At 42.2% G+C, this 26919-nt stretch overlaps 1 protein-coding gene across 2 annotated transcripts in view; it reads right to left on the reverse strand.

Moving 5' to 3' along the window:
- LOC143172078 (netrin receptor DCC-like) overlaps nt 1-26919 on the reverse strand; it is a 575708-nt gene that overhangs the window by 291839 nt on the left and 256950 nt on the right. For both annotated transcript variants that reach the window (XM_076361323.1, XM_076361322.1), the window contains exon 3: nt 13845-14129. In XM_076361323.1, coding sequence (XP_076217438.1) covers nt 13845-14129 — 285 coding nt within the window. The remainder of the gene's footprint in view (nt 1-13844; nt 14130-26919) is intronic.

A 26919-nucleotide genomic window follows, 5' to 3' on the forward strand; every position in this document is an offset into this window, starting at 1 on the left:
TAAAAATTACACTATATAAGTGAATATTCCCACCAAATTAACAACTACAAGATCTTCCAGGATCATCTGCAAGTAATTAGCTGGTTCTCCCATACAAGTAGAAAGAAACCGTAACTAGCTGCATGCATTTGTTACGGATTTACAACAGCATATTTCAATTTCTTACTGTAACCAGATGGACATGCAATTTCCAGCCATCAGTAAGTGCAACTGATGCAGAAGTTACCACACACGACTCAACAGCTTCAGTCTGTGAAGACATCTTAGCTCATCACAGCGACGCCTTTGGCCTGTGAATGGCATAGTATCTCTTGCGATAACCGCAAATACACATACGACCTTAACATCTGCTAGTTAGCTACCATGTATTTAATTGCATAAAACCAAAGCTTTTTTGTTTGGTTGGTTGGTTTCTTGTTTTATTTTTTTTAAAGTCAGTTGTCCAAAGATGAAAACAGATGTCCAAAAGCAGAAAGCAAACAAAATCCGTAAATAGTATCCAGACCTTAATACGGGAGTGTCTCCTTCCCTTCAAAAGTACTTAGTTCTGAAAACGCAAAGAGGTCGTCTTTGATTAAAATAATGATCCTAGTTAGGACGGAATATGTGAGCAGCAGTAAGAAGCACAGCAATAAAAATATAGGGAAAATTACATCAATGAAGATCAAATTTGAAGTTAGAAAAAGCAGATGATTGATTACTGAAACCAAATGCTTTAGTAGAATACATTTGGCTGAAAAAGTTCTTCAAATACATCCGCAATAAATGGAATCCCAGAGCTGGTATAGGCTGGATATCAGACAAAGTTGCAAAATCCTAAAACACACAGAAGTAGCTCAAAACGTATTTCTGTTCTGTACTTGGATAAAGCAGGATAGCACATTCATATTTTACAGTGACGCAAAATACATTTTTGTTGTATTGGAGACTAGAAACAATGTTAATGAGACATCACTACTGTCTTAACTCCTCCAATGAAAATAATGTTTTCATTATAACTCTGTCAACAATCTGAAGATCAGTTAATAACTAGCACAGATTAAAGCCACACCATACTTCAAGCAAAGTGAAAACCAACAGTATTTTATTTGGGATTTTTCTTCTCTCTTGTGATTTGCCTGGCAAAATTTTGGACATTCTTGAGGGACATAACTGAATGAACATCCCAGTGAAAGCAAAACTGTTAGCGTTAAGGTATGCAGGCAGATGGCTAGACCAAGCACCAAGCCCAAGGTTAAACTAAGAGGGTACCAGCGTGAGAAACTGCCAAACACTGGAAGAGGAAAGTCACTGTCCAACACCAAACTGGGACTCAAATATTTAGACAATAATGGCAGGTAACAGAGGATGGACTCAAAGCTAGGTAAGTATTTTTAATTATTTCGGGATCCTTTAATTAACCTAAAATCATCAAAAGGGCTTTAGTCTAAAATGCATTTCAGATTAGGTTTTTTATTTAACGGGTAGTGTCACATCATTTCAGCATGAGAAAATACCACTACTATACATCCCTGTAACACCTCTGCTTTTATCCCCGCTAAAGCTTACATTTAATAATCATCTTGTCGCTTGCCTAGCTCCCTTTTCCAACACTTATTCTCGTTTCGGACAGCTCCTTTTGCCTCCAGCAGCCATTCGTGCCTGTAACGTGGCAGTGCCTCGGGCTGGCTGCTGCTCACCTGCTCTGCAGAGAAATGCCCCATTGCCTGGAGGAGGGACAGGGTCCCGTGCTCTGCCATAGCACTGCTATCGCCCGCTCTTCATCATTTCCATCTCTTGCTCCATTCAAGACTCACAAACAGAAGCCTAAGCTTGTATTTGAACTTTTCCAAACTCCCTAATGATATAGCCGCTAGCTGAAAAGGTGGCATCTTCTCCATGTCCCTCTTTCATCTGGAAACACAGCTCAAAAGCAGATGGAAACCAAACATCTCAGTTGTGAAGCAACGTTTTGCTGCTTGATTTCCAGTTGAATAGAGAGTGCAGGGTGCAGCCAAAGTTAGCAGCTTAAAGCCACACAGAGTTGAAGAAAATATCTGTTACAGGAAGGAAAAAAGAAAACTCATCTTTTTCAGAAAATAATAGGAGGGAGAGAGTTGTGGTTTCAAACGCACGAAGATCAGAACTTGCGCATTATTCAGGCAAGTCCCCAGCAGGGGCCAAACCTCCCAGGAGGTGGCAGCTGCGCCCTCCGGCATCACTCAGCATCGACTGCGCTGAACACAGCCCACAGAAATCAGTCGGTCCTTTTGGCCGCGTGGTAAAGGCTAGCATCAGTTTTACTACCAGAGGGGTCTGGATGGAATAACTAACACGTTTTGTTTAAGCATCAAGAAGCAAAACCACAGCTTTCATGAGACAAAATGCTAGTTTCCCATGAGTACTTAGTAAGGAAGACTATTAAAGTTGGCATATCACAACCTCTGGCTTTGTACCACCTTCCAAAAAACCAGAGGTGGTCTAAAACCAGAGCTCAGTAACTAGGACATGAAAGGCAGCGTTATCTGAAGCTACAATTACTTAACTATAACCTTACAAAGAACCAAGGAGTCTCCAAAGGCACCCCTTCCTTAAAGCGGACATCCACAATTTCCCCTCAGAGCTGAGATCCAACTTGAACAAGGGGATGGTGCTGGATGTTAAAAGAATTCATTGACCAAAAAAGTCTGTGGGACCACAGACTGCAAACTCTGCAGTAGAGTGTGCCACTGAAGGTGGTGCAGTCTCCACCCACTTATGTTTGGCAGGGGAAAAAATAAAACAAATAATTAAAAAAAAAATCACTTAACATGTTCTGAGTAAACTCTACAAAAAAGCGCCGTGACACAACAGACCTCGTGAGGAAATCAGGCCTTTTTGTGGGCTTAAGGAAGCGGTACACATCAGCACACAATTTCAGCACCTGGTTCAGATTTGTCTGATAAAACTCCTCACAGTTGCACCAAGTGCAACCAGTTATTTCCAGCTGAGAAATAAAAAAGATCAGACCATCAAATTAGATTTTTACATTCGAGAGGAAGGAAAAACGAGTGAGGAGATTTAAAAGACTAAAGGGCCATTAAATCTTGTTTCTTGTATAAGACAGGCCACCGAATCACACCCATCCTGAGCTCAAAAGCATGTTTGAATAAAGCGCATTCCTCAGGAAGGCACCCAGTCTTGATTATAAAGATATCCAAGGTCTTGTTATGCCCTTCTCCACTTGATTAAAGAGCACTCAGTGTATTCTCCCTGACAAGGTACTTGTAACACCATAATCAAGCCCACATAATCAAGTAGCTATGGAGTAGCTTTAGCAGATGAGATGCCCTATGCATGAAGCCCTGGCTCCATTGGAGGCATTGACTTCGTTTCAGCCATGGTTTAATCTGTCATGCCCCAACACGTCATTCGTGGCCTGAGCTCACAGCTACGATGCCCCCATCCACGGGGACGTGACAGGACACCTCTTGGTCTTTTTCAGCATTAGCTTTTCAAGCAAACTGCTTGACTGGGACCACGCGGAGCAAGCTGCTCCCCCCGAGGGGCCACAGACCCCCGTCGCTGCCTGTGCTCACGACGCACACGCTCGGAGCCTGACGCTGGACCAGCGCCTGGGCTGGAAGCACGGGCTACGCTGACTTCCCAGCCTGCAGAGCACCCATCACGTTGCTGGCATTTGTTGACTTTATTTTATATATTAACGTTTAAGAATGAAGAGATATACCTAAAGCCAATTATAAAGCAGTGAGCTGTAAGAACTTATTTTCCCCAAAGCAAAACCTCTCATTTCATATTTAGCATTTTTCTTGAGCACACGATGTGTGGTACAGCTATACACATATTTTCCATGCTTGTTAAATCAATGACAGCTGAAATTCAAAACCACAAATAGGATTTGCGAATGCGTATGTGATTTCAGTAGTCCCCATTACACCGATATCTGAGAATACCACACTATTCGCAAAAAAATATATACCTTCACAAAGCCTTATTAGGATAAGTCTTTTCATCTCCTTTTTATAGACGGCTAATGGAGTAATTGAGATAGTCTGTGATGTAACTAAGGACATATATGTATTCTGCAGCAGGGAAAGGTCCTGAATTATCTTTTTTTCCTCATTCTTACGTTAAAGGCATAGCTTCTGTCATTTTACCAGCATACTTTGTAGTCAATCACTGATCATTCTCTCAGCAAACCCTCAGATTTGTGTCAATATGCATTGATAAGAGTTGAGGACGTACTTAACTCTCGTACCAAATTGGTCTTAAGCAAGTGGAACTCGAGGCAATGCAATTTATTTCTGTCTTCCAAGGAAAATGAAGTTGCAAGGAGTTCACTTGGATTCAGCCATACAGATACAGCTCTTCAGCACTCGAGGAGAAAAATGTTACTGCAGTATTTTAGCCACATTATATACTGGAAAAAAGGAAACGCTTTCATAAAAATGTTTTGCATCCTGTTGTATGGCATCTTATTGTGCTAAGCTACTTCGTGCTACACTGCATTTGTAAGCGTTCTTCAATTGACAAAAGACTCCCATCATATCATACCCATGAACAATTTTCTGAACATATTTGGATAATATTGTACTTTGGCTGGTACAATCTTATTTTTTTATTGCAGCAGTTTTTATATTGCAAATTGCAGAACCGAGATGCCTTTAATGTGACACTGATGTGACGGAATATCTCTAAGTGTTCATAGTCACATTTCTAAATTCGATTAGAAGATATAAAGATTTATACCAAATAAAACCCAATTTTGCTCTCTGCTGTCACTGAAGAAAGGCCAGTAAAATTCCCCAACCTGATCTCACCATCGTGCCTAGAGGCTGAACACTTAATCCCAACGAGAAAGCAAGGGTCATACGTGAACAGCGTTCGAGAAATCTGTCATTAAAATGATATCGATCTCTCAATATACAGAATGCATTAAAATGTATAACCAGAATGCAGTTACTACTTCGGGATTTTGCTTTTTTGCCTCCGCCTCCCAACCCCCTCACCAGCATTTTTCTGCTTCAGCCCTTCTGCCCTCCCCTCCCAAAAAAACCCAAGCCTGGCTCAGCAGAGCTCTGGGATGTGACATGACCAGGAGCATGTAAGTAATAAGGACACACAAAGATCGTAACATTAGCACCGACATGAATCTGGGCGTTAAGACATTCTTCTTACTGTAGTAACTTCAAAATACATTAACTAAAGTGCAAGGAAAATTGTGCCAAGTTCTGCTGCAACAATGAGACTATACATCAGGGGTCCTATTTCTAGCTTTAATGATGATTTCTTGCGAGACACTCAGTTTCCTCGTCCATAATGAAGACAAAAATATTTACAGCCCTTTGGTATGTTCTTCGAGATCCTTAGGTAAAAGAATAACATAAAATTTATTACTGCAGGGGTAGAGAAGGGACATTTTGCTGGTATGTATTTACAAGACAAAAGGAGGAAGCTTTTTCTCTAGCCATTAAAGTTTTGGAGGCAAAATTGAAACAGAATGAGGAACTGTTCCACAACTACATTATCTTCTATCCGGAAAATGGAGAACAGAGCTGAGGCAAGAAAGTAGCAACACATTTACAGTTACTTTCAGCTGAGCAGCAGAGCTTTGGCAGACTTTATTTTAGACCTACATCATCCTTGAGATGCAAAGACACAAGCAATTAAAGAGCAGTGGTTTGATCCAGGTAGTAACTGAATCCAGAGAAGGACCTAATACAAGATTTTCGATGCGGCTCCATGAATATAACTGGAGAGGAAAGAGATTTTACTCCCGGTCCTAGTCTGTTTTGAGTTGAAAAAATAAAAATAATTTAAAAAGAAAATCAAAGACTAGCTTAAGTTAACTTTCAGAAACAAGTAGCAGCCCCAAACTCATTCATAGCTTGTAAGTGGGACAATCTTTTAAATCATTTTTATGGCCATTCTCTAAGCCTCCTCCAAACCTCCTGCAACATTTCTGAAAACGTGGTCGCCTGTCAGACCCACCACGTCACACTGACCTCAGCATGGAAGTCACACGTCTCCTGTACCACGACCCAGCCGTCACCGGCATTACCCTTACCAGGATCTCATTAGCCACTCTCACAGCACTGTCTCACCCATGTTCTGCTGATTACTCAAGATGAACCTCCAAGATTTTTGTCATAGGATAGGGTTTGCTCCAGCCCCTAGGCTCTCTTATGATATGGCCAACAGGACCAGTCACATTAAAGTATTCCTTTCTTTTTTTCTTATTCTGCCCCATTTATAGAGTTCTGTCTAGTGATCCACATTTTCAGTATTTACCACCTCTGTGATAAAAGCATATGCCTTCAATTGCAGTTTTATTGTTATATGGTATATTAGAGAGTACAGGATCGAGAATACATCCCTGGCTCATAGTGAGGACTCCCACTAAGAAAAAAACCGTATCTGCTCAGTAACCATTTCTATTTGGAGACTTGATGGCTATGAATCTGGTCTAGCATATAGATGCTACATTGATTTTCAATTTCTCTATTGTCTTAGGCAAGAAATCCTCCCAGAAATCTACTATAATGTTACAAATTATCACCAAAAACTATGTTGACATCTGTTTCCATACACTGATATCGACTGGTTTTAATTGCAGGGACCATCCTATTATTTCGTGTCTCAAAGGTGCCAGCCTGACAGACCATCAGGTACTCAAGGGTTGCTTTGATCCAGACCACTGGAATCTTCCCTATTCAAAATTTACGGTCAAGAAATAAGTCCTGAAAATTTCTCAGCTCCTCCAGGAGCTACATTTTTATTTGGATATAATGACCTGAAAACATCTGGGTTTGGACAAGCTTTTTAAGCCACTCATGTCAAGATAATACTCATTTTTTTTAAAATATAAAAATATCTTTAAATAATCAATGTCATACGTACAAGCACATATCTTTTCAAAAATTAGGGTGGTTTTTTTTTATTTTTCTGCCTTGTAAATATTGAAACAAGTTCTACCACTTTCACCCATTCATAGTAATATTGTTTCAGTTATATTTGAAAAACATTTGTACCCTGAACTTTACTAATTCTCGCTATCTTCCATGTCTCCGATTCCTTTGACTCTCCACAAATTGTTGTTTAATTCATAACTCCTATTATCGGATTACTTGCTCCAATTTTTAGATTTTTTCTAATTTCTTTGTAACCAGACTGCCGAGGGTTTCAAATAAGACTGCCTTTCCTTTCAGTGTGTTATAGTAACGTTGTATTGTGTATATATAAAATATACTTGCAATTCCCCAGTAGCCATTGGATTCATTCCACCGAAGTTCTCTCTGCCTGCTAACTTGACTCCTGCACGCGGGCGTTCTCCCCTGGTTTGAGAGACAACTTTACGACATGTAGTGGCGATGAGACAGTTGCGTATGTCTTGCTAGCAAAGTGGGCTAATGGCAGAGAAGCAAGCAATGTGTTTCATGCAATTAAATAAAACAAAACAGAAGCCCTCAGAAAACCAAACCAAAACCTACAAGTTCATAAAATGCCACACCTGGATGCAACCTTCAGTTGCATCCCTCATCTCTGATGTTTAAGATCTATAATAGTAATAAGTCATTAATAGTCACTACTAGTCTATTAGTATGTTATTATTGGTTATAATTATTATTAGTATGAAATGGTCCATATTAAAGCTCTAACACCACTATTTAGCATAAAACAAATCTCAAAGCAGGAATGCAAAGACTGTTCCAACACTACAGAATTCCCTTTTGTTCGGGATGCTTTGCAGACTGCATTTTGAGAGCAGAATCAGTGATAAATTTAAAGCGAACTACCTTGTCTTCTCTGTACACCCAAACTGGCAGGCCAGCCTATGGTCCACCAGTTGACAATATCGGCATCCCCAAGCTAGCTCAATTTCATAAGGTTAATCATAAAACAGGAACCTTCCCATAACAATTAACGCTTTCAAAGACATTCAGAAATAAGTTACGTAATATTCTTAAGGCCCTTGTTCTGAACTCAACCTGCGCTTCAAACGTAAGTACTAAACCCAATCCCATTTAGAGCAATCACCGAAACCCCTATGCATACTTCATAAACAAACACACTAATCTGGCAACCAGCCAGGGAGCTGCTGAGCAAACAGCGCTGTAGTAGATATTAGTTATTGTTCTGGTGACTGCACTGATCTTGAGATCAGCTCCGTGCTAAGGGGACGCGCTGCCTGCGCGTACGTCTCTGCCTGCCTGCTCATTTTTATTTCCAGCCAGGCAAGCTGCTGTAACATGGGAAACTGATATTTATATGTATTATGTAAGAGATTACTTAAGCGCTAAGACGACTTATCTTAGGGGAGAGAGGCAAAAGAGCTCATTCCCCAGGACTGTTAATAAGTATTTTAAATTTAACCTTTTTTTGTTAAAGGTCAAAAGATAGCTAGCTTATAAAGTGACCCCAGCAACGCTATTCATTTGGGCAGCTGGAAGTAGGGATAACCCAGACACTGGAAGTTATTACACGGATCTTTTGTAACTAGGAATTTATCTTGTAAGAATACACGTGGAAAGACAACAGCACGTGTGCGTGTGTGAATACTCTCCCACTGCTGCCTTGTTTTCAAACGTGACTTCAACAGAAGACACCTTCGGAGGATATATTTACCAAACAAGAAAATATTTTTCCCCCAATCCACCTAAATTCTACTAATAATTAAAAAAAAAAATCAGAGTAATTACACTATTGCTAAGTAAACACAGCACGTTCTGTGACAGGGCATACCCCATGCAAATGGTTCTCCCCTAATGAGGTAAAAATGAAACCTTTAACAGAAATTATATCAATTCAGCAGCACAAGTGATGCCTACGCCGGGTGCGCTGCTCAGAACAAGGCTTTTGATCCATTTGTTGCTCGGTTTGAAAGGCAGGAGGAGCAGCGACTAAAAATCCAACCTTGATTTAAATGCAATTGACAGAAAATTCAGTACAAAAATAAACAGTTCCAATGGCTATTATTGGTTTTAAGTGTTTAACTTTTTTCTACTTGCAAGAATATAGCTTCAGGTTTCCAGTCATTAGTTTTTCACCTAGTTCATAAAAGACTGCCGATTAAAGAGCCTCTTCCCCCAAGTGAGTGCTTACAGAGCACACTACCAGCAAGTCTATAAAGACCTGGATAAAGTACAAAATTTCCCATGCATTTACCAAAAGGCAGGCTACGTACAGTAAACACAATAGTTCTTTTCTGAACTAGTATTAATTTATCAATATTCGCTCCTTCAGCTACTGCCTCAAACTGGAAGCTCATGTTCAGCTGGTATTCAGATTTCTGGTAACAGAAATCCCTTCCAAAGCATCCTTAGCTCCAAAGAGAGGCGTAGCACGCTTGCGTGCATCACCTTGCTGGTAAACAAACATCAAAATACACGTGGTGCCAACGAGTTCAGCTTATACCATGCTCTGGATCCATCTGTGAAGGGAACCTGACTCTAGTCTCGTGCATCACCCCTGCAATTTCTGCATCTGTAAGTGACACTTTTTTTTTTTGCTGGGGTTTTTGTTTGGGGTTTTTTTGTTGTTGGTTGGTTGGTTTTTATATGTACTAATCAGAATTAGGGCAAGGCACCCCCTGCAGGACATAGGCACTGGAGAACATAAACGTGAAGCTGGTCAGATTTAAAAAAAAAATTCACAAGTTCAGTATGTATTTTAAGTGGACCACATCTCTTGGAAATCTGTTTTCATCTAAGAATAAACACTGTAAAGCACTAGCTGTTGAGGTTAAGAACAAGGTAAAGACCCGACTTGGACAATCACTGGCTGTTAGGGAACGTCCATCAACACAGGGATCCTCCCAGGGTATAAAAGATGAGAAGAAATCTTTAAGTTATCTTTGCACCTGATGCAAGCTCAGTGTGTTGCATGAGGAACTGACGGCTGAGCTTCAAAGAGATTGCGTGCTTGAGCTTAGCCAGACCTTCCTAAAGACTAAGTTTAACTATAAAACTCATATTAAACAACAAACTCATATCAAACAACATAATTCAGTATATTCCACCCCTATCATTTCCCATACAGACATTTACCAAATGGGATGTCCTCAGATAAGGTGCTTCCTGTACTTGCATGACTATTCAAAATCAAGCTAAAACAGTGGTAACTGCAAAACTCTGTCAGTACCACGATGTTACGCTGCATTTAAGTAAGTCTAACATTACAATCGCTCTTCTTCTAAAAAGTGGAATCACTTAAGCATCAGAGCAAGCCTGAGCTCACGAGGCAGCTTCCGTTGCGGGCAGTTACTTAAACATGACCATCAACCTCTTCTTCGTAATTCCTTCTCATGGGATCCATTTCAATGCGGTCCTTTTTGCTGCTGTTATCCTTCCCTCCTCAGAAGCGCAACCGCGGGGAAGGAGCTGAATCACACAGCAGCAACCAAACTCTATTCGCATTAAACAGGAAGGAATTACATGATATTGTTACCTTATCTTGCACTGCAGCTCAGAGTGAGAGAAGGAACCTCCATAACAGACAATACTACAGCGGCAGATTACTTGAACGTCTAAATGATAAATGCAGGATTTTTATTTATAAATAGAGAATTAATAGCTTTCAGGCACCAAACTACTCAACTTTTGCTTTTAAAATATAATCTGTATTTCTGAAGTGTACAGACCTCCCAAAGAAACTTACTCATTAATTCACAGAAGCAATGAATTCAGCTAAGAATTAATTCCTTAGTACTGGTTTGTACAAGATACCCCCCCCCCTTTTTTTACAGTAACATTATTTCCTCTAAATTAATTAGGTGAGTGCATGTAGTTATCTGAATATGTATTGCCTCATGTTTTCAGTATTTGCCAAAACTTTTCACCTGGGATTAAGTTTCTGGACCCCAGAGAAAAGAAGAGCACTTCAATTAGAAAGGTGAAAAAATGTGCATTTGAAATGAGCTTTCTGCAAAAAGCTGCAATAGCTGCTCTTAAAATTAAGAGCAATAGATAAAACCTGACACATTAAAAACTCCTCAAGAGTTTTGCTTAGGTTTGTTGGGCTTTTTTATACAAGTTCTTCAAAATCTGTTCTCGCATGGCCTGCGTGCTTCTACAGGCACATGGTTTCTGATGGAGGATTTAGCGAGGCTGAAGCTTTTTGTAAAAATGTGTTTATTGATGTGCTGGGGGGAGAATCAGCCCCTTCCAGAGCTTCCCCGGGCAGAATCAAACCGCACATCGGAAACACACTTGCAAATGGTCCCTTGTAAAGTGTCTTTTAGTTATCAACGTAAAAACTTCCTGCTCAGTGCTTTGCCCCCCCGCTAGACACATTCATACACCTACAAACCACTTCTCTTTGGTAATGGAGGTTGAAGGCTCAACTATTCCTTCATTTACATGGTGAGTTAAAACTACAGGTTTGGGTCTGGTAGGGTGAATCTTACTTTTTCGTCCAGGCAATCAGTAATTTCTTCATCCAAATATTTTGTTTTTCTAACCTGTGTCATGTCGGATGATTAATTTTTTCTATCAAGAGGAGATCCAGGTATCTCCAGACCCACCATAATGTCAAATCAAATATTTAAGCCACAGGCACTTCAACTAAAGAAACTAAATGACTGAAGATGTTCCCTCGTTCTTTTTTCTTGCATTCTGTTTGGAAGCTGTAGAGAAGATGAGAAATTATTTGCCAGGATTGTGGTCCATTTCGCCACAAATCCTGACAGATATGCTGTGGGTTCAAACAAACCACAACCACTATCTGTGGAAGAAGCAGCATTTTAAAAACACAGAATTATGATATACTACCTACACTTTTTTTGTTGTTTTGTTGCCTATTCCTTTGAATAAGATTTAAGGCTTTTCTTTTTTTTCCTCTCCGCTAGGGGAAAAAGGCCAACCAGAGTATTCCGCCTTCACTAATTATGGAAGAGGAGAGCTGCAACTGAAGACAGATTTCTACCAACAAGCGAAAACAGGAGAAGCAGAATTACCAGCAAAGTATCAGATAGCTCTGAACCATCAAAGCATGCACATGAGAACAAAATTCCCAATAGGCTTAATAAGATCTGAATTTTTGTTTCAGGAGCACCACTCATTTCCTATAAGAGCTGCTGTCTGCTCAAATTATCCTGAAATGAGACCTTGTGCTGCTTGCCCTAAGCCAAAGTCTGACGGACTCCACTAGTCCCTTGTTCTATATTTTCCTCATTATTTGCTCCAGTGTTTCCCTGTTATAAAATTTTAACATGCCGGGAAGACATAAATTAACTCCCTTCTCTCCTGTAGACAGCCTGAGAGAGGCCATTTAGCCAGGATGTTAATGACCGAACCTGGGAAAAGGAACAAACATCAATCCGTCCACAAATAAGCAGAAATGTAGATGCATGGCAAACTAACAATGCTCTGAGGAGGCCGAGAGAAGTCTTCCAAAGTCTGTCTAAAATAAAGTTTTATGATTTTCTTAATTTTAATCGAGACATCTGAAAAAAAATTTTTTCCCTGTGGATCTCAAACTGCCATTAATAACCGCGGAGGCAGGAATGCCTCAGTGCTGCCCGATGCATAAGGAGCAGCACAGGGCTCTAAGGCTCACGGTGAGCTTGGAAGCCCCAAGAACAGCCACCCTGGGGCAGCCCGTTAGATAAACCAACAAACGGGGAACAGGTCCACGCTACAGAGATCGGGCACAAACCCTGGTCACCAAAAGATAGGGAAGAACCTGCAGGTAACTCTAGGTGATGTGGTCATCCCCTGTTGCCAGCTGTTCTGGCCGTTATTTTGCTTTGCAGCTCCAAAAAGGATCAATACCTACTACTGTAGCAGAAAGTGAGGACATGGGCTTTGGTTTGTAATCCTAGGTTTAGAGGGGGGGTGGTTTGTTTCTTTTGGTGTCAAATCGCAAACACAGAAGAAACTGTAATCCCCCAAATTCCACTGCAATAAATCCCAGAGCTATTACAAACCACTCTTAGAAGTGAGGATGAACTCAAGTTTCACATGTTGTTAGTATATGGACACTTCCCTAGGACTGAGCCTGGCCTTCCTGACTTCTATAGCATTTGGACCGTCTCAGAAGTCTGAGAATCCTGCTCAGTTACCCCCTCACTTAGTGAGAAATCACGCAAACCAACAACATTACTCTAGAAAATGCATATATAAAAAAATTTCTAAAAATACATCATCCCTGTCCCATTTAATTAGTGGTTACACGCATGTAGAACTAGAAGGGAAGGAGATTTTGCAGCAATACCTTTTTCAAACCACTCTTTTGGTGCTCAGATCTTGATAGTAAACTGCCATGGTAACCATCTATTTAGCTGATGAGTTTATTAAGAGGGAGAGCAAGATGCTCACTTGACCATGAATTTAGGAACATTACCTGTCACAGTTAAACTGTGTCAGAGCCCAAACTGCGGTCTGGGCAACCTGGCAGATCACATCAGGCACTGAAGTATCCAAGCAACCTAACTTGGAGTAGGTAAATTCAGCAGCTAGTCCCAACAGATTGCCTTTCCAGTTAATGGAGTGAGAGGAGCTCTTCCAGAGAGTGCTCAGGGAAAATAATTCCAGTGCTCTCACCAACACTGTGAGATGGGAAGTACTTGCCTCTCTCCATTGACCATGTAAAAGAGACCAGCTTCATACATATCTAAATTTGGTACTTGAAGTTAGGCAGCATGAATACTTTCCTAAGGTGTCAACTCCTCACCTTTGCATCCAACTGCTTCTAAAGGTCTCCAGGCTCTTCCATGTGAAGAAGAACTTGGAAGCTTGTAGAAGTAACTGGAAAGAAAGTGGGATAAATCAGCCTAGCTGCCCCAGGAGGAGTGACTGCTCTTTCAGAGAACCAAAGGACACGACCAGACAAAAGAGAAAGGCAGTGTAGAAGGGTCCAGTTCTTACCTGCCAAAACTCTGACTTCTGCATCATTTCCAGTTCTCGAACTGGCTGGGTTTTTCGCCAGGCATCTGTAGATCCCGCTGTCCCCATGCTGAATCCTGCTGATCTGTAAAGCTCCGGAGGGCAGGACGGCCACCCGCGTGTCGGCCGGGCTCAGGAACAAGTCGTCCTGGTTTCGCTGCCAGTGCACCACAGGCATGGGCTCTCCAACAACTTCACACTTCAGAAGAACGGTGTCTCCTGCAAAAGCCGTGACAGATTCTGTCTGGGAAAGAAACCTCAGCGGTCCTGCAAACACAAGCAAAAAAAGCAATTATATAGCTGCTGATAATAGAAGTTGCATGCTGTTTCCATGCTGATTTGGATTTTGTTAACAATCCAGAGTAAAAAAAAAAATAAAAAATTTACGTGATATTCTGAAAACTACTTGGAGATCGCTATAATGGTGGCGTAACTAACACTTTCCTTTGGACATTACACTCATTAACATCAAAGAAAAGATGTGTTATCAACATAGAGTAACAAATTGCACCTGTTACAAACTCAGTCAGGAACAGCTTTAACGAAGTACAGACACACAATCATGCAATACAAACTGTTCAGAACAGGGTGGCATTCAAAGGAACACACAACTAAACCTATGTAAGGTTAGGGAAATGTTACAGTCGCATCTTGCTGTATTTCTCCTTCCCTATGCTCTTCCCTCAACATAAAAGGAAAAATACTCCAAAAAGCCTCTGCTAAATAAATCACTTGGGTCACATAATCAAAGACTTCAAATGAGGAATGGCCCGTGTCTGTTCTTCCATGAAACGTTTTTGACTCGCGAGGTAAGGAGAGCAGAGCTGGGAGCTTTAATTGCACAACCTCCAGCTGCCCCAGCCTCACTCGGTGCAAAAACCTGAGGACCACGTCCTTCACGTGCTACAGGAGAGAAACCCGGGCAAGAACAGGACACGGTCTGCAAGATTCAAAGTGCAAGCGAAAGATGATGTCAAGATCATGGACTTTATTACCTGGAAGCGTCGTTGCTTTACAAAGAGCATAGATAAACTCGCAAAGAAGGAAAATAAAAGAAAAAAAGGAAAAAAAAAAATCAGCCCTCTTTGCAGCCAAGTATGAGAAGGACAAATCAAGAAGACAGGCTGAAGCACCTGCTTGGATGAGGGATGTGCTAGAGATGGTGTGGACATACCTGGGGGACCTGCCCTGGCTCTAGTCCTGGCCAGTCCCTAGAAACGACCCTACCAGCCCCCAGCCCGGCCGGGCACACTCGCCTGCCTGCAGGGACAATTTGAAGCCATACCAGTAAATACGATCACTCAGAAGTGTTTACAAACACACACCAAGTGTTTGACAGAGTGAAAAACTTAGAAGACGACACTAAAAGCAACTAAAAAGTATATAGGAAACAAGCATCTTTTAGATTGTATCAGCCAGCATACAGTGACAGCTTTCAAAAAGGAGCTGTCAGTAGAGGCTATTAAGCAGCTGAGGAAGCAAAGAATAAAGACCCCAGCTTCCCAGACAGTAAAATGCCACCCAAACGTTTGGCAAAAGCAACGTACTGGGGAATGATCACATACCGAAAAGACATTTGAGTGGGAGCCCCAAGGTGATTTCCTGGTTCAAACACCTATTTTCTGGTGTGATTTTGGCCACCCACCTCTCGTCTCGGTTCTCCTCCTCAAACACGTTGCTCCTACCTCCCAGAGCATCTGCAAGGATGAGATCTCGCAACCCGGGTGAAGCGCTTCCATGAGCTGAAGCGGGGAAATTCTTCAGCAAGACTGAAAGTGGCTCAGTGAAGGCTTCCTAATGGCATTTCCACACGTGAAAAAGAGCCTACGTGAATCTACTGTTGTGTGGACAGCAGTATTTCCCAATTGCCATGTTTACAAGTTATCCCTATGAACAAAGCGAGTGAAGAAAAGGCAGTCGTTCCCAAACCCATCCATGCAAGCCCTGCCACCCGCTGCACCCTCGCACACGTTCCCGTTACAGCGAGGATGCTACTTTCCAGCCGAGCTATTGGCACAGATGCACAAGCAACAGCTTTTCACCACCAGCAAAGCTGGTGCAAGCTAGAAAAACAGAAGCATTCAACACTTCAATTAAAAAAAAACTGAAGATAAACGCAGTGTGAACAGTGATGGGAAGCTGTTGAAAACTGCAGACTTTTCCAGGAGGAAAGACAGCTAAATTTAACAATTTACTGTAAAAACTAGGACTAAAACAATTGCCACAGAGGGACCTTTTTTCCATGGCAGCACCATACCTGCCATGCCCCTGCGCACAGCCAGCTCACGCTTTGCCCTGTCTCTGCACCACCTCCCTTTCTGCAGGTGCCCCCACTCTTTTTCTTTTAAAGCTTAAAAAACCGTAATAAAATCTATGCGTAACAAATCAGGACGTTGCAAAAAACCTTTTGCTGTGTCCCAGTGAAAAGACACTGACCACCTTTTTCCATGGTTACATTCAAAACTTGTTCATCTCTCTGCAGGACCGTAATACGAGATCTTAAAACTATCACTGGGTCTTTACAGCTCTCCTGGCTTACGCCGATTTATTTTAAAGACAGTTTCTGAAGCTACACAGATGTTTAGGTTGTCGGGAGCTGGCTCAGGGGAATGGACCAACAAATACACTCTGAGAAAGTCACTTTCCGAGACAGACTCTGGAAGGAAACACTGCAGATCCTCAGTGATGCTTCGCTCCGTAGCCAAAGGGTCACAGATGCACCTCCCTGCATTATACTCAAACCTACTTAGGAAACTTAATTGAAAGCGGTACCCAACTCCGATTTACCATGCAGTCTGGTTGGCAGCCTATCAGGATCCCCATCTTTCCTTACAGAAGACCCAATTATTAAGCAATTAAAGTTCACTTAATAAAAAGGCTTATCATTTGGGGGACAGACCTCGGGGTCTGGAACATGTTTGGCTATTGAATATTCAGCAATTTAGTAGCACTCAGTACAATCCCCCAGAGAAGAACTGCTTTAAATGCTTTGTTTGTTTCAAATTAAAGTCTGCAAGGTTACTTAACATCAAGACAAGACCTTTTTTCCCACTTCCAATTCACATAATAGCTGAAGGGCAAGAAACCAAGGTAATGAAAGAGAGTGATTTCTTTCTGCTTGCTTCAGAAAATAGGAAAGAGCGAGCATGGGTGAGTGAATCTGGAAATGTAAATATTTTAGAAACTGCTGTCTAATGCTCTCTTCCACGGACTGGTTTCCAAAAGGGTGCTATACTTTAGTTACTCTATATTCTTTTTTGTTTGCTAGCTCCCATTTACAATTCTGAAAAGATTTGCACCAGGTAATGTGCAGCAGAAGTATCAGAACAAGACCTACAGACTTCACCAAATAATTCAAGTACAGACGTGGTGTTTGGGTTCATTCATAGAAACGGGAGCCAAATAAAACTGTTCCCCCTTCTTGTTGCAAACCCCATCTTATGGGACTGGAAGCCGTACATCTCAGAGAAGATAAAACTGATGAAAAGCTGGACACTCAGATTTCTGATTTAGAAGAAACTAATTGGGGGGAATCAAGTTACCAATATGCATTTAGCAATAGTTCTATAAAGTATTGCCAACCAGGGAATTCCTGCAGTACGGTACCAGACAGCCACTCCTAGTACCGCCTGTCAGCCTAATGAGAAGGACTCATAAGGGAAATATTTTAATATTACAATAAAATGAACATTAATAAGGTATTTTATGCCTTTGCATTTTTTTATACATGAAATTCATAGAATCACAGAATGGTTTGGGTTGGAAGGGACCTCTAAAGGTCATCTAGTCCCACCCCCCTGCCGTGGGCAGGGACATCTTCAACTAGATCAGGTCGCTCAGAGCCCCGTCCAACCTGACCTGGAATGTTTCCAGGGATGGGGCATCCACCACCTCTCTGGGCAACCTGGGCCAGTGCTTCACCACACTCAGCGTAAAACATTTCTTCCTTAGATCTAGTCTGAATCTCCCCTCTTTTAGTTTAAAGCCATTCCCCCTTGGCCTGTTGCAACAGGCCCTGCTAAAAAGTCTGTCCCCATCTTTCTTATAAGCCCCCCTTAAGTACTGACAGGCTGCAATAAGGTCTCCCCGAAGCCTTCTCTTCTCTAGGCTGGACAACCCCAACTCTCTCAGCCTGTCATCATAGCAGAGGTGCTCCAGCCCTCTGATCATTTTTGTGCCTTCCTCTGGACCCGCTCCATCAGGTCCGTGTCTTTCCTGTGCTGAGGGCTCCAGAGCTGGACACAGTACTCCGGGGGGGTCTCACCAGAGCAGAGTAGAGGGGCAGAATCCCCTCCCTCGACCTGCTGGCCACGCTGCTTTGGATACAGCCCAGGATGGAAGTTAAACGAATTTGCCACAAAGGGCACCTCGGTGCGAAGTGAAGGAGAGGAAGGTGCCTTACCGTCTGAGAAGCTGAGGATGGAAACCTGCCCAGTGTTTCAAGAGCAGACGAGGCCAGAAGGTGACACATCAGGTAATCATAGACCTATTTACTATTACCTATTTTCAACAGCAGAAAAGTTCAATCGCTCCTCAAACTTGCATCTGATATTGGAAATACTTCAGCCTGCTAGGAGCTGAATATTTCAAATAATACTTATCCCCATCAGCTGGGACTATACTCAAACTACACCAGAGGAAACAAAATCTTAGCAAGGAGATGCTACTTTGCTCTACAGTCCCAGTTTCCAGCTGCTCTCTTTGCTTCAGCCATTGGCCTGGTATACAGGAGACCATGAATGATCTCTTCCTATTAGCCCTCAATTTTCATCAAATTCACATGCCCAAGCTAAAAATATATAAACAGCATTAATATGTGAGCATTTGTCCTTCACGCCTAAATTAGACCGCCCATCTCCCAAGGGCTTCCTATATACTCGGTGCAGAGAGTAGGGCTTTCCTCTAGACAGGCAGAGAGGAATCCTTCTTGCCTTCACCTGGATGGGGAACCCATGGGGATTACCCTAATTAGGTGACAACATATTAATTGTATTAATACCCAGATGGGATTAATCAATTAAGAGCTCATGACCACTACAAACAGGGCAACATGACTTTTTTTTTTTTAAACACAAACCACATTCAGTACTCTGACTACGCAGAGCACATTTAAATCCTGACAAACTTCACCCTTGAACACCAAGTACTGCAACCCAGCCTGCAATGCACAGACACGGTCCCTGCTGGTAGATGACATCACATACAAATACAGCGTGAAACAGGGAATACGCAGGCCTCTGATGGTTGTGATTTATGATGTGAACATATGATTGCCTGGATTCCTCCTGACTGTGGAGATGCACATAAGCAAAATTAACTAGAAGTTAACACGGCTGTTTGAAAGAACATAAATTATGGGTAATGACTATATAGTCAACATCACATATCAACTGTATCCTAAACCGGTCCATCAGAAAAATAAGATATTGAAAAGTAACTGAGAATTTCAAAGAAAGAGAGCAACACAGCATCCTTAGAAATAAACTTATACAACTCTAAATTTGCTATCTTTTGTTTTCCCCAGGTCTCGGGTGTTATTTTTGCAGCAACCCGGTTGTAACCCACCATCGCAGCCCTCTAGAGATACCAAAATGCAGCCGACTGCTCCACTGAGCATCCAGCAGCTGCAACCAAAGGGAGAACAGACACAGTTTAAAGTCTGGAAGTTTGATTTAAGAAGTCAGACTTCAACAAGAATGACTCTGGCCTATGGCCCTGTCTGCAGGAGATAAGGATCGACACAGGCTTGGCATTAAAATTGTGTAATGAGATCCAAGTAATTACTTATGAAGCACAGTGGCAGGCAGATCCAAATAGCTCCAGATTAACTGAAGTACAGCTACGTACATAGTCACGTACACAATTATTTCAATTATTTTATATGTGTGTATATATATAAAAAAAAATCTGAGTGCATCAGTCTTTAATTTGTATTATGTAAACAAGAGACAATATCATTTCAATTTCTCAGATGAACTGAGTCTCTAAGATACAGTTTAAAATATTGAAAGGCAGCATAGCCACAGAAACTGGCATCCCACTAGCTTATAAAATGTGGCAGCTTCTAACCAAGAAGAGTTCCTGGGGCTTTTTAGGCACTTTTAGAAATGCTACAGTGACTGACTTGCTCGCTCAAGGTCACAGCAGAAACCCAGGTAAGCAGGGGTTTGAACCAGGCTTTCCCAAGCTCTTCTGTGAATATACTAGTGTTTGTTTCTTTCCTATAAAGCTCAGTGGGAGTTTCTTTTGGGGTACCCACAGACGGAAACAAACTGAAATACAGTTCAAGGGCAGCCCAGGAGGGAGAGGAAGGTTGGGTTCATGCCGAGTTCTCAGTTTTTCAGCAGAAAGGAGAGAAATCCTCCTAAGGGAATGAGCTTAAAGTACAATTCAAGCCTGTGGGCTCTGCTGAAGAGGGGTCGAAAATCTACTTCCTGCAAAGAAAACTTAGGGACCACCATCACCAGATACCCTAAAAATAAAACAATACAGGAAGAGTTTAAACAGACACTATTATGTTTAATATTCATTGAACAAGTGTCAAAAAAATACCCACTTAACATGCTTTTCTGCTCTCCTCTTAGCATGTGTCTCATTGCTTTTGGATTGAGGAGTGACTCATCCTGCTTTGTGCCAGGGGAGTTGAAAGCAGCTTAGATGTTTTCAGCCAGACTCATCCCAAACTCCAAGCCAAACAAAGCATTTGGCCTCATTTCAGGAGAACCAAACTGTGATAGCTTTTTTAGCCTACACATTTAAGGGCGAGACAATTATTTTTGCAACTTGTATTTAGCATTCAATTATCATACTAGAAAATGCATCTTGCCATTCTCACTGTGAAGTCCTCCCGTCTTTAGACGGCCCTCAGAGATCCACTGTGAAGACTGAAAGGGGCAGTCCCTGCACTTCCCTCTCTGCAGCCCTTTTGGGAGGAGGATAATTTAGTTGACCTCAAATAGCAGCACAGCGCTGGAGGGAATCTCAGTACTGGGTCAATTTATAACAAAGTCAAAGAAACAAGACACAGATTTTATAGTTGACTGTAAAAGCAATAGTGTGTATATATAAATAGATACATGAGAGAGGATTCAGGGGAAAGTTTAGGCTCAAACACTTAAGCTGTGTTGCAACCCTGATGCTACTTAGCCATGGAAGTGCCCCAGTTCCCCAGGCATCCTCACCTTTTGAGGACGTTTTAATCCTGATAGTTTACTATTACATCAGATTCCTCATATAAATGCCAGGAGAGCCACCGTGTCTCCTCTTAAACTACATGGAGAGGAAGGTCAGAAGCCATCTATTCCTCCATCAGCCCTACCCTCATGTGGACACGTTCACAGGTTCACTGTTGAACTCGCTGTAGATGAGATAGAAACTGTACTCAGGAACAGACAATTCAGAACATCCCACTTCGGAAGAAAGTTTCCCCTTTTCTAGTACGGGGGCACACCAAGGTCTCCTCCAGCACAGCAATTCCCTCCCAGCGTGTAGAGTCCATTACAAATATTATAGTATCAACTCTTGGCAGCAATTTAATTCCACCAAGAAAGGCTAGCTGGAGGAAGATGGAGCCAGGATCTGCCCTTTGATGCCTCTTACTTATCACCGGAAATAAATGAACTTATTTTTCTGAAAAAGACTTTTCCCTAACCTGTGTTACCGATGTCAGCTCAGATTATCAAAACAGCAAGAATTTTAAAATCTAATTTACTTGTCACCTTTTATGCGGCTCGCTTACTGGCTTCGCTCAGCATAACACATGGAAACAATCTATTTTTTTCCATCCACATATTTATGCTGTAGGGGGATTTTCATCAAGCATTCAATGCCTTCATAGTCAGTTCTACTTAGTCTTCGCAGATCTTTCTTTCTGATTCAAAGCACTAGCACAAAGCTGTTGTGCCCGAACACTCCACACATGCAGGATACATTCAGAACAACAAAAATTTCAATTTTAACTGAATCATTCAAGTACAACCCTTAAGATTGCTTTTCTCTTCATTATACAGATTTTTCAGCATTGCAGAGCTCATGAGAACCAAATTTGTCATTCTTCAAGATCACGGCTTGAAACTATGACCACCTTATAGCCACAGGCAAAAACGAATCTCCAGAGCTCCCCGCCTGTAGCTCTCCAGGGCTGTTCAGTCAACGGGTTGGATCTAGTTCCTCTCTCTCACAATTCCTACAAGATACAGTCTTAAGCTGAAAGCTGTGGCTATTGGCTGATTTCTCAAAGAGAAGGGGGAAAAGCACAGTGGATATTCAAAGCAACAAAACTGCTAATATTTATTAACAAGCCTACGTGCTATACTGAATCTCTGGGAGTGTAACTCCCTGTCAGTCACAGTAGCACAATACACCTGTGTGGGGAAAAGAAATACTACCCTAAATTTTTATCATCCACCGACAAGCCCACCTACTGCTTTGCCCCTGTTAATACACAAATCAGAGGGTGTAAATCTCTTCATCTTCCTGTCGGCTGCTCTTGCCAGCACTCGTGGCTTGCAGCCAGCGAGGAGAACAGGCTTCCCGCCAGTCGCCAATGAAATCATCAAATCTGCTCCTCAAACAGGAAATAAGCAAGAAAATAGGCCTTTCTATATTGCTGAAGAATCTAAAAAGGGCCATATTTCAAAATCTCTAGAACAATAAAAAAAAAAGCAGGCTCCCTCATTCATGCGCCATGCACTGGGAGTTCGCTGGTATTAGCATCGTTTAGTCCATTATGTTTAAAGCCCTGCACTTGGAGCAGTGACTTTGCTTTCATAAAGCACCGCAGAAGTAGTATAAAGATGTCCTGAGCAGACCCGCAATCTCTTGATGTAACAGTCTACAAATGTAACATGATATTTTTGTGACTTGCCTCATTTAAAGTACTTCAGAAGCACCTTGAAAAGACCTTCAGAGCAATTAGGTGTAATTCCAGCCACACCTTCCCATAAACCGACAAAGTCTTCAAACAGGACAGAGGCATCTCCAGCTCTGGAGGAAAAGAACAAGCGATGCAGTCGCCCCTGCCTCCAATGAGCAGGGATTGCTCCTGGGCTACCACCAAGCTGAGCAGTACCACGGAACAACAGCAGCCAGAGCTGAAACCCTGTCAAATTGGCGCCGAATGCATAGGCAAGCCATTGCCCAAGCGAAGCTTGCACGGCACGACAGCCCTAGTTACCCCAGCAGATGCAGTAAGGGCTAGTGTGGTCTGCGAGACTACCACAAACCTCTCTACCATGCAAACCCTATCTGTTGCGGCGTCTGAATCCACCTGTCTGCTTTGAGCCTCATCTTTCAGAAACCTGGAATGTCTAACGTGACGTGAACTGTGGTTTATTCTCCAGTGATGGCAGTAGATGTTTCTGATGTGACAGACCAGTTCTGACATATCAAAGGTCGATCTGTTCAGAGAAAGGAGGGGCAGGACTCTGCTACCATGAATAACAGATTCTGCCTAGACAGCAGAGACAATGTTTATGCATGTTCCCTTCCTCTCCCTCAATCCAGTTCATGGACTATCCTTATACAGTGTTTTGGAGAGCCAGAACGTATATAAATTACTACTAATGCAACTCACAGCAAAAGGCTTCTTCTCTGCTCCCTCCTCCACTGACTATCCATAGAAGATCAAATTAAGTTCAAGGCATCAGCCCTCTAGTTTAAGGCACTTAATGGTACGGGCTCAAGATATCTATTTAAAGAAAAGATCCATTCAAAACTCTCAATTATCAAATACCATTCATCTTCAGCAGACATTCATCTCACTTGTGCTGAAGACCAGACTTTCTCAAGGACTGGGACAGACCATGAAGCAAACTCTTGCAAGAAGAAAGATTCATCAGAGATTTCAAAATCTTCAAGACACAAGCACAAGGGGAAATTTATTTTAAGTCATCGAGTGCAACCATAGGGCATCTCACATATGCAGGGTGTGATGGATAAGTGTGCAAGGTATATGTGGCTCTTTCTTAAATGCCTGAATGCAGAGAAAGAGGCCAGACAGCCCAAGCACTGGGGTTGCTCGGGAGAAGATGCAGAGAGGGTTGTGCAAGGTGGTAATAAACAAGTGAAGAAGATGGGGAACACTGGAGTAGAAGATGCACATGCAGCAACTGATGTTCTGGCTGCTGCCCATTTGCTTACTTTCAGCTATTTTATGCTTTTAGGGTTTGTTTCAGTGGGCATCCATATTCACGGCTCTTGCCTGGTGAAAATCTTTGAAAGCCACTTATTCTGCTAAAGCTAACTGCAACTCCTCAGGGGCAGGACATGCCACTAGCGATTAAAGGGACACCACAGGTCAGGGAACTTTGTTTGGACAAGCTTTCAAGAGTATGAATATTAAGCCTTTGACTCCACAAATGGAGTCAATTCCCAATGGGCTGGGAATATCTTACATCACTAATAAAGATGAGACCAACAGGATGTTTAGACATTGTACGCAAACCCACGGGATGTGAAGCAGCTCAACCCTCGATAGGTTTAACTATGCCAAAGGAGGCATTCATTCTCTCAAGTGCTGCAACACAGCTCAAAAGACAAGGAGGGAAAAAAAACCTAAAAGTTCATCTTTTCTCTAGACCACTATCTGACATGCTGCACGAAAGCACACTTGAGTTCCATCTCGCCTCATTCCAGACACTGAGAAGGTGCAAAGCATATCCACCAACTTATCGTACCTGCTTCCCGGTGCGATCCGAGCACCATGGACGTGACTATTCATCCCTGCAGCATCCCTGAAAGGTGGGAACTCCCCTCAGCCCATCGTCGGCCACGGTCCTACGGGGACCGGCAATGCACCTGGAGACAGCGCACTTCAGCCATGCACCCACGGGACAGCTCTTCACCTCAAACACCTAACTCCTCTCTTCTTACATCCTCTTCACATGAGGATATAAGCCACAAGATATTTTACCCGACAGCAAAAACTAGAGAAAACTATAGAGAGAACAAATTAATTGAAAAAGCAAATTCTGACAGATTCCACGTGATACTATGGTGCCCATCCGAAAACTCAAAGTCACGCAGCAAACCACATTCTCAGAAATAATATAAGACTTAAATGAGACGTTAAATGGGATGCTAAATTATTTTTCTCAGTTGGCTAACACTTTTGAACTTACTTTCATATTTTTAAGATCTTCCATTTCAGCTATATTCTTTCCCTTATAGTGTAAAGCCTGTGTATTCTGCTAATCATAAGCTAAGGGTTAAGGACAGCCAGACAATACCCCCCCTCCCCTTAGTTACTAGAAGTATGCCCAAAATACAAGAATTGGCTAAATTTTTTTTTTTAATTAAATTGGCTTGAATTTTTTTTTTAATTTGTCTTCAAAGACAAATTGCAACAGCATATGATCCATATTAGGGAAGACATCACACACTACTCAGCTGAACACATAAGAATCAAGTTAGAATTGTTTTACCATTATAGGTAGCAATATTTCTCTAAAAAAATCAATTCCTCATAAGCCCATAGTATTTACTTATGGGAGATCTATTTAAATGTGCTTTTCCACACATTAGGATTCAGCCTCCACCCTCTTTTTCCCCATCATTAAAACTAGCAAAATTACTATTGCCCCCACCTCCAAGAAATCAGTGGCTTCCTCAGGAAAGCCACTAAAACCAGCTAATAATTTGGGTTTGACAGATTTACCAATGTATCTGCAGGCCAGTGAAGCATTTGAATCATGTGACATATCTTTTTATGAGACAAATTTGGTAAAAGCATGTCAAAGCCCAATCCTGAAATACAGCTCAATAAATGAATTAACTGAGCACAGCGTACTCTCTGTGGCCATTAAAACTGGAAGAAACGCAGGCGGAGGCAAATACCAACTTGAGAAATGCAGACACAATTGGCATTTTATTGAACATTAGCAGGCAACCCTAAATCACCGGCTATGGTTGTGTATAAGTAACCATTTAGCAGCAGTGGTATTTGTGTTACAGCAATTCCCGGGGCCCCAGTGGGCTCTGTTGTTCCATTATTACATACAAACACAGGACCGGTTCAATGCAGCATAGGCACCGGGCACTGCACGTGGAAGTGGAAAGAATAAGGAAAGTGCAAGGAGAGGGAGGTGAGAACTGGCGGCTAACGTAGTGCCACGCTGGCAAAAAACTCCTGACCAAGCACCAGAGCCAGGCCTGGGGAGAGAAAATTGACAGAATCTGTACGTCCTCAGATATGGACACTATTTGCCCATATTTTCCCCATTTTATTCTACAATACATACATAAAGCATATGCTATGCTGCCAGTTCAGGTCGTCTCTGAGCCCAGCTCCGTGTCCTAATTTGCTGAACATCAGCCACTAGGTCTGGACGATGGTAGCTTCTAGCTCGAACTTCAGCCCTTGGGGAAGCCAGCGAAGAGGAGAGCTCATCCTCTGCAGCGACCTGCTGCTCCCCATCAGCTGCGGGGTGGTACAAAACAGCCTCTTCACGTCCTCCCATCCTTCCTGGGCTGTAAGAGCTCTCCTTGCCCCTATCCGTGCAAAGACAAACTCATCTGCTTAAAGCACAACGATTTAAGTTGGCTTGTTCGATTGTGGCAGAAAGGCAAACGGTTCACACCACCGGGTACAGCTGCAACACTGCACAGAAACTGGTCCTTACGGTTTTCCAGCTCACATCTGCCATGACTTGCCGAAGCAGGTCTGTCTAGTATGGACAAAACAGAAGCAGCAACTCAAAAGCCCTGCGGATTTATTGCCTTGAAGACAAGCAATAGACATTTTAGCAATAGCCTGGAAAACAATTTGGAAACAGAGTAGGAGGAAAAAAAAGTATTAAAGTTATACCAGGAGAAACCATCTAACACCAACTTCATAAACCGCAGAATAATCCGGTCCCTGATGCTTTCCCTGGCTTTCATGCACACTTTATCTTCCATTGGCATGTGTCCTCGAACACTGCATCCTCTCCCTCCTCCTTCCACAGGGACCATGTAAGGACTAACAAGGTTACCTCAGGCTTTAATGTGTATGCCATTTTAGTCCACAAAACCATTTAGCAAACGAGTGACCAACGTACCCGTTTCTGACTGCGATGCA

Source organism: Aptenodytes patagonicus, chromosome W, assembly GCF_965638725.1.
Source record: "Aptenodytes patagonicus chromosome W, bAptPat1.pri.cur, whole genome shotgun sequence".
NCBI lineage: Eukaryota > Metazoa > Chordata > Aves > Sphenisciformes > Spheniscidae > Aptenodytes > Aptenodytes patagonicus.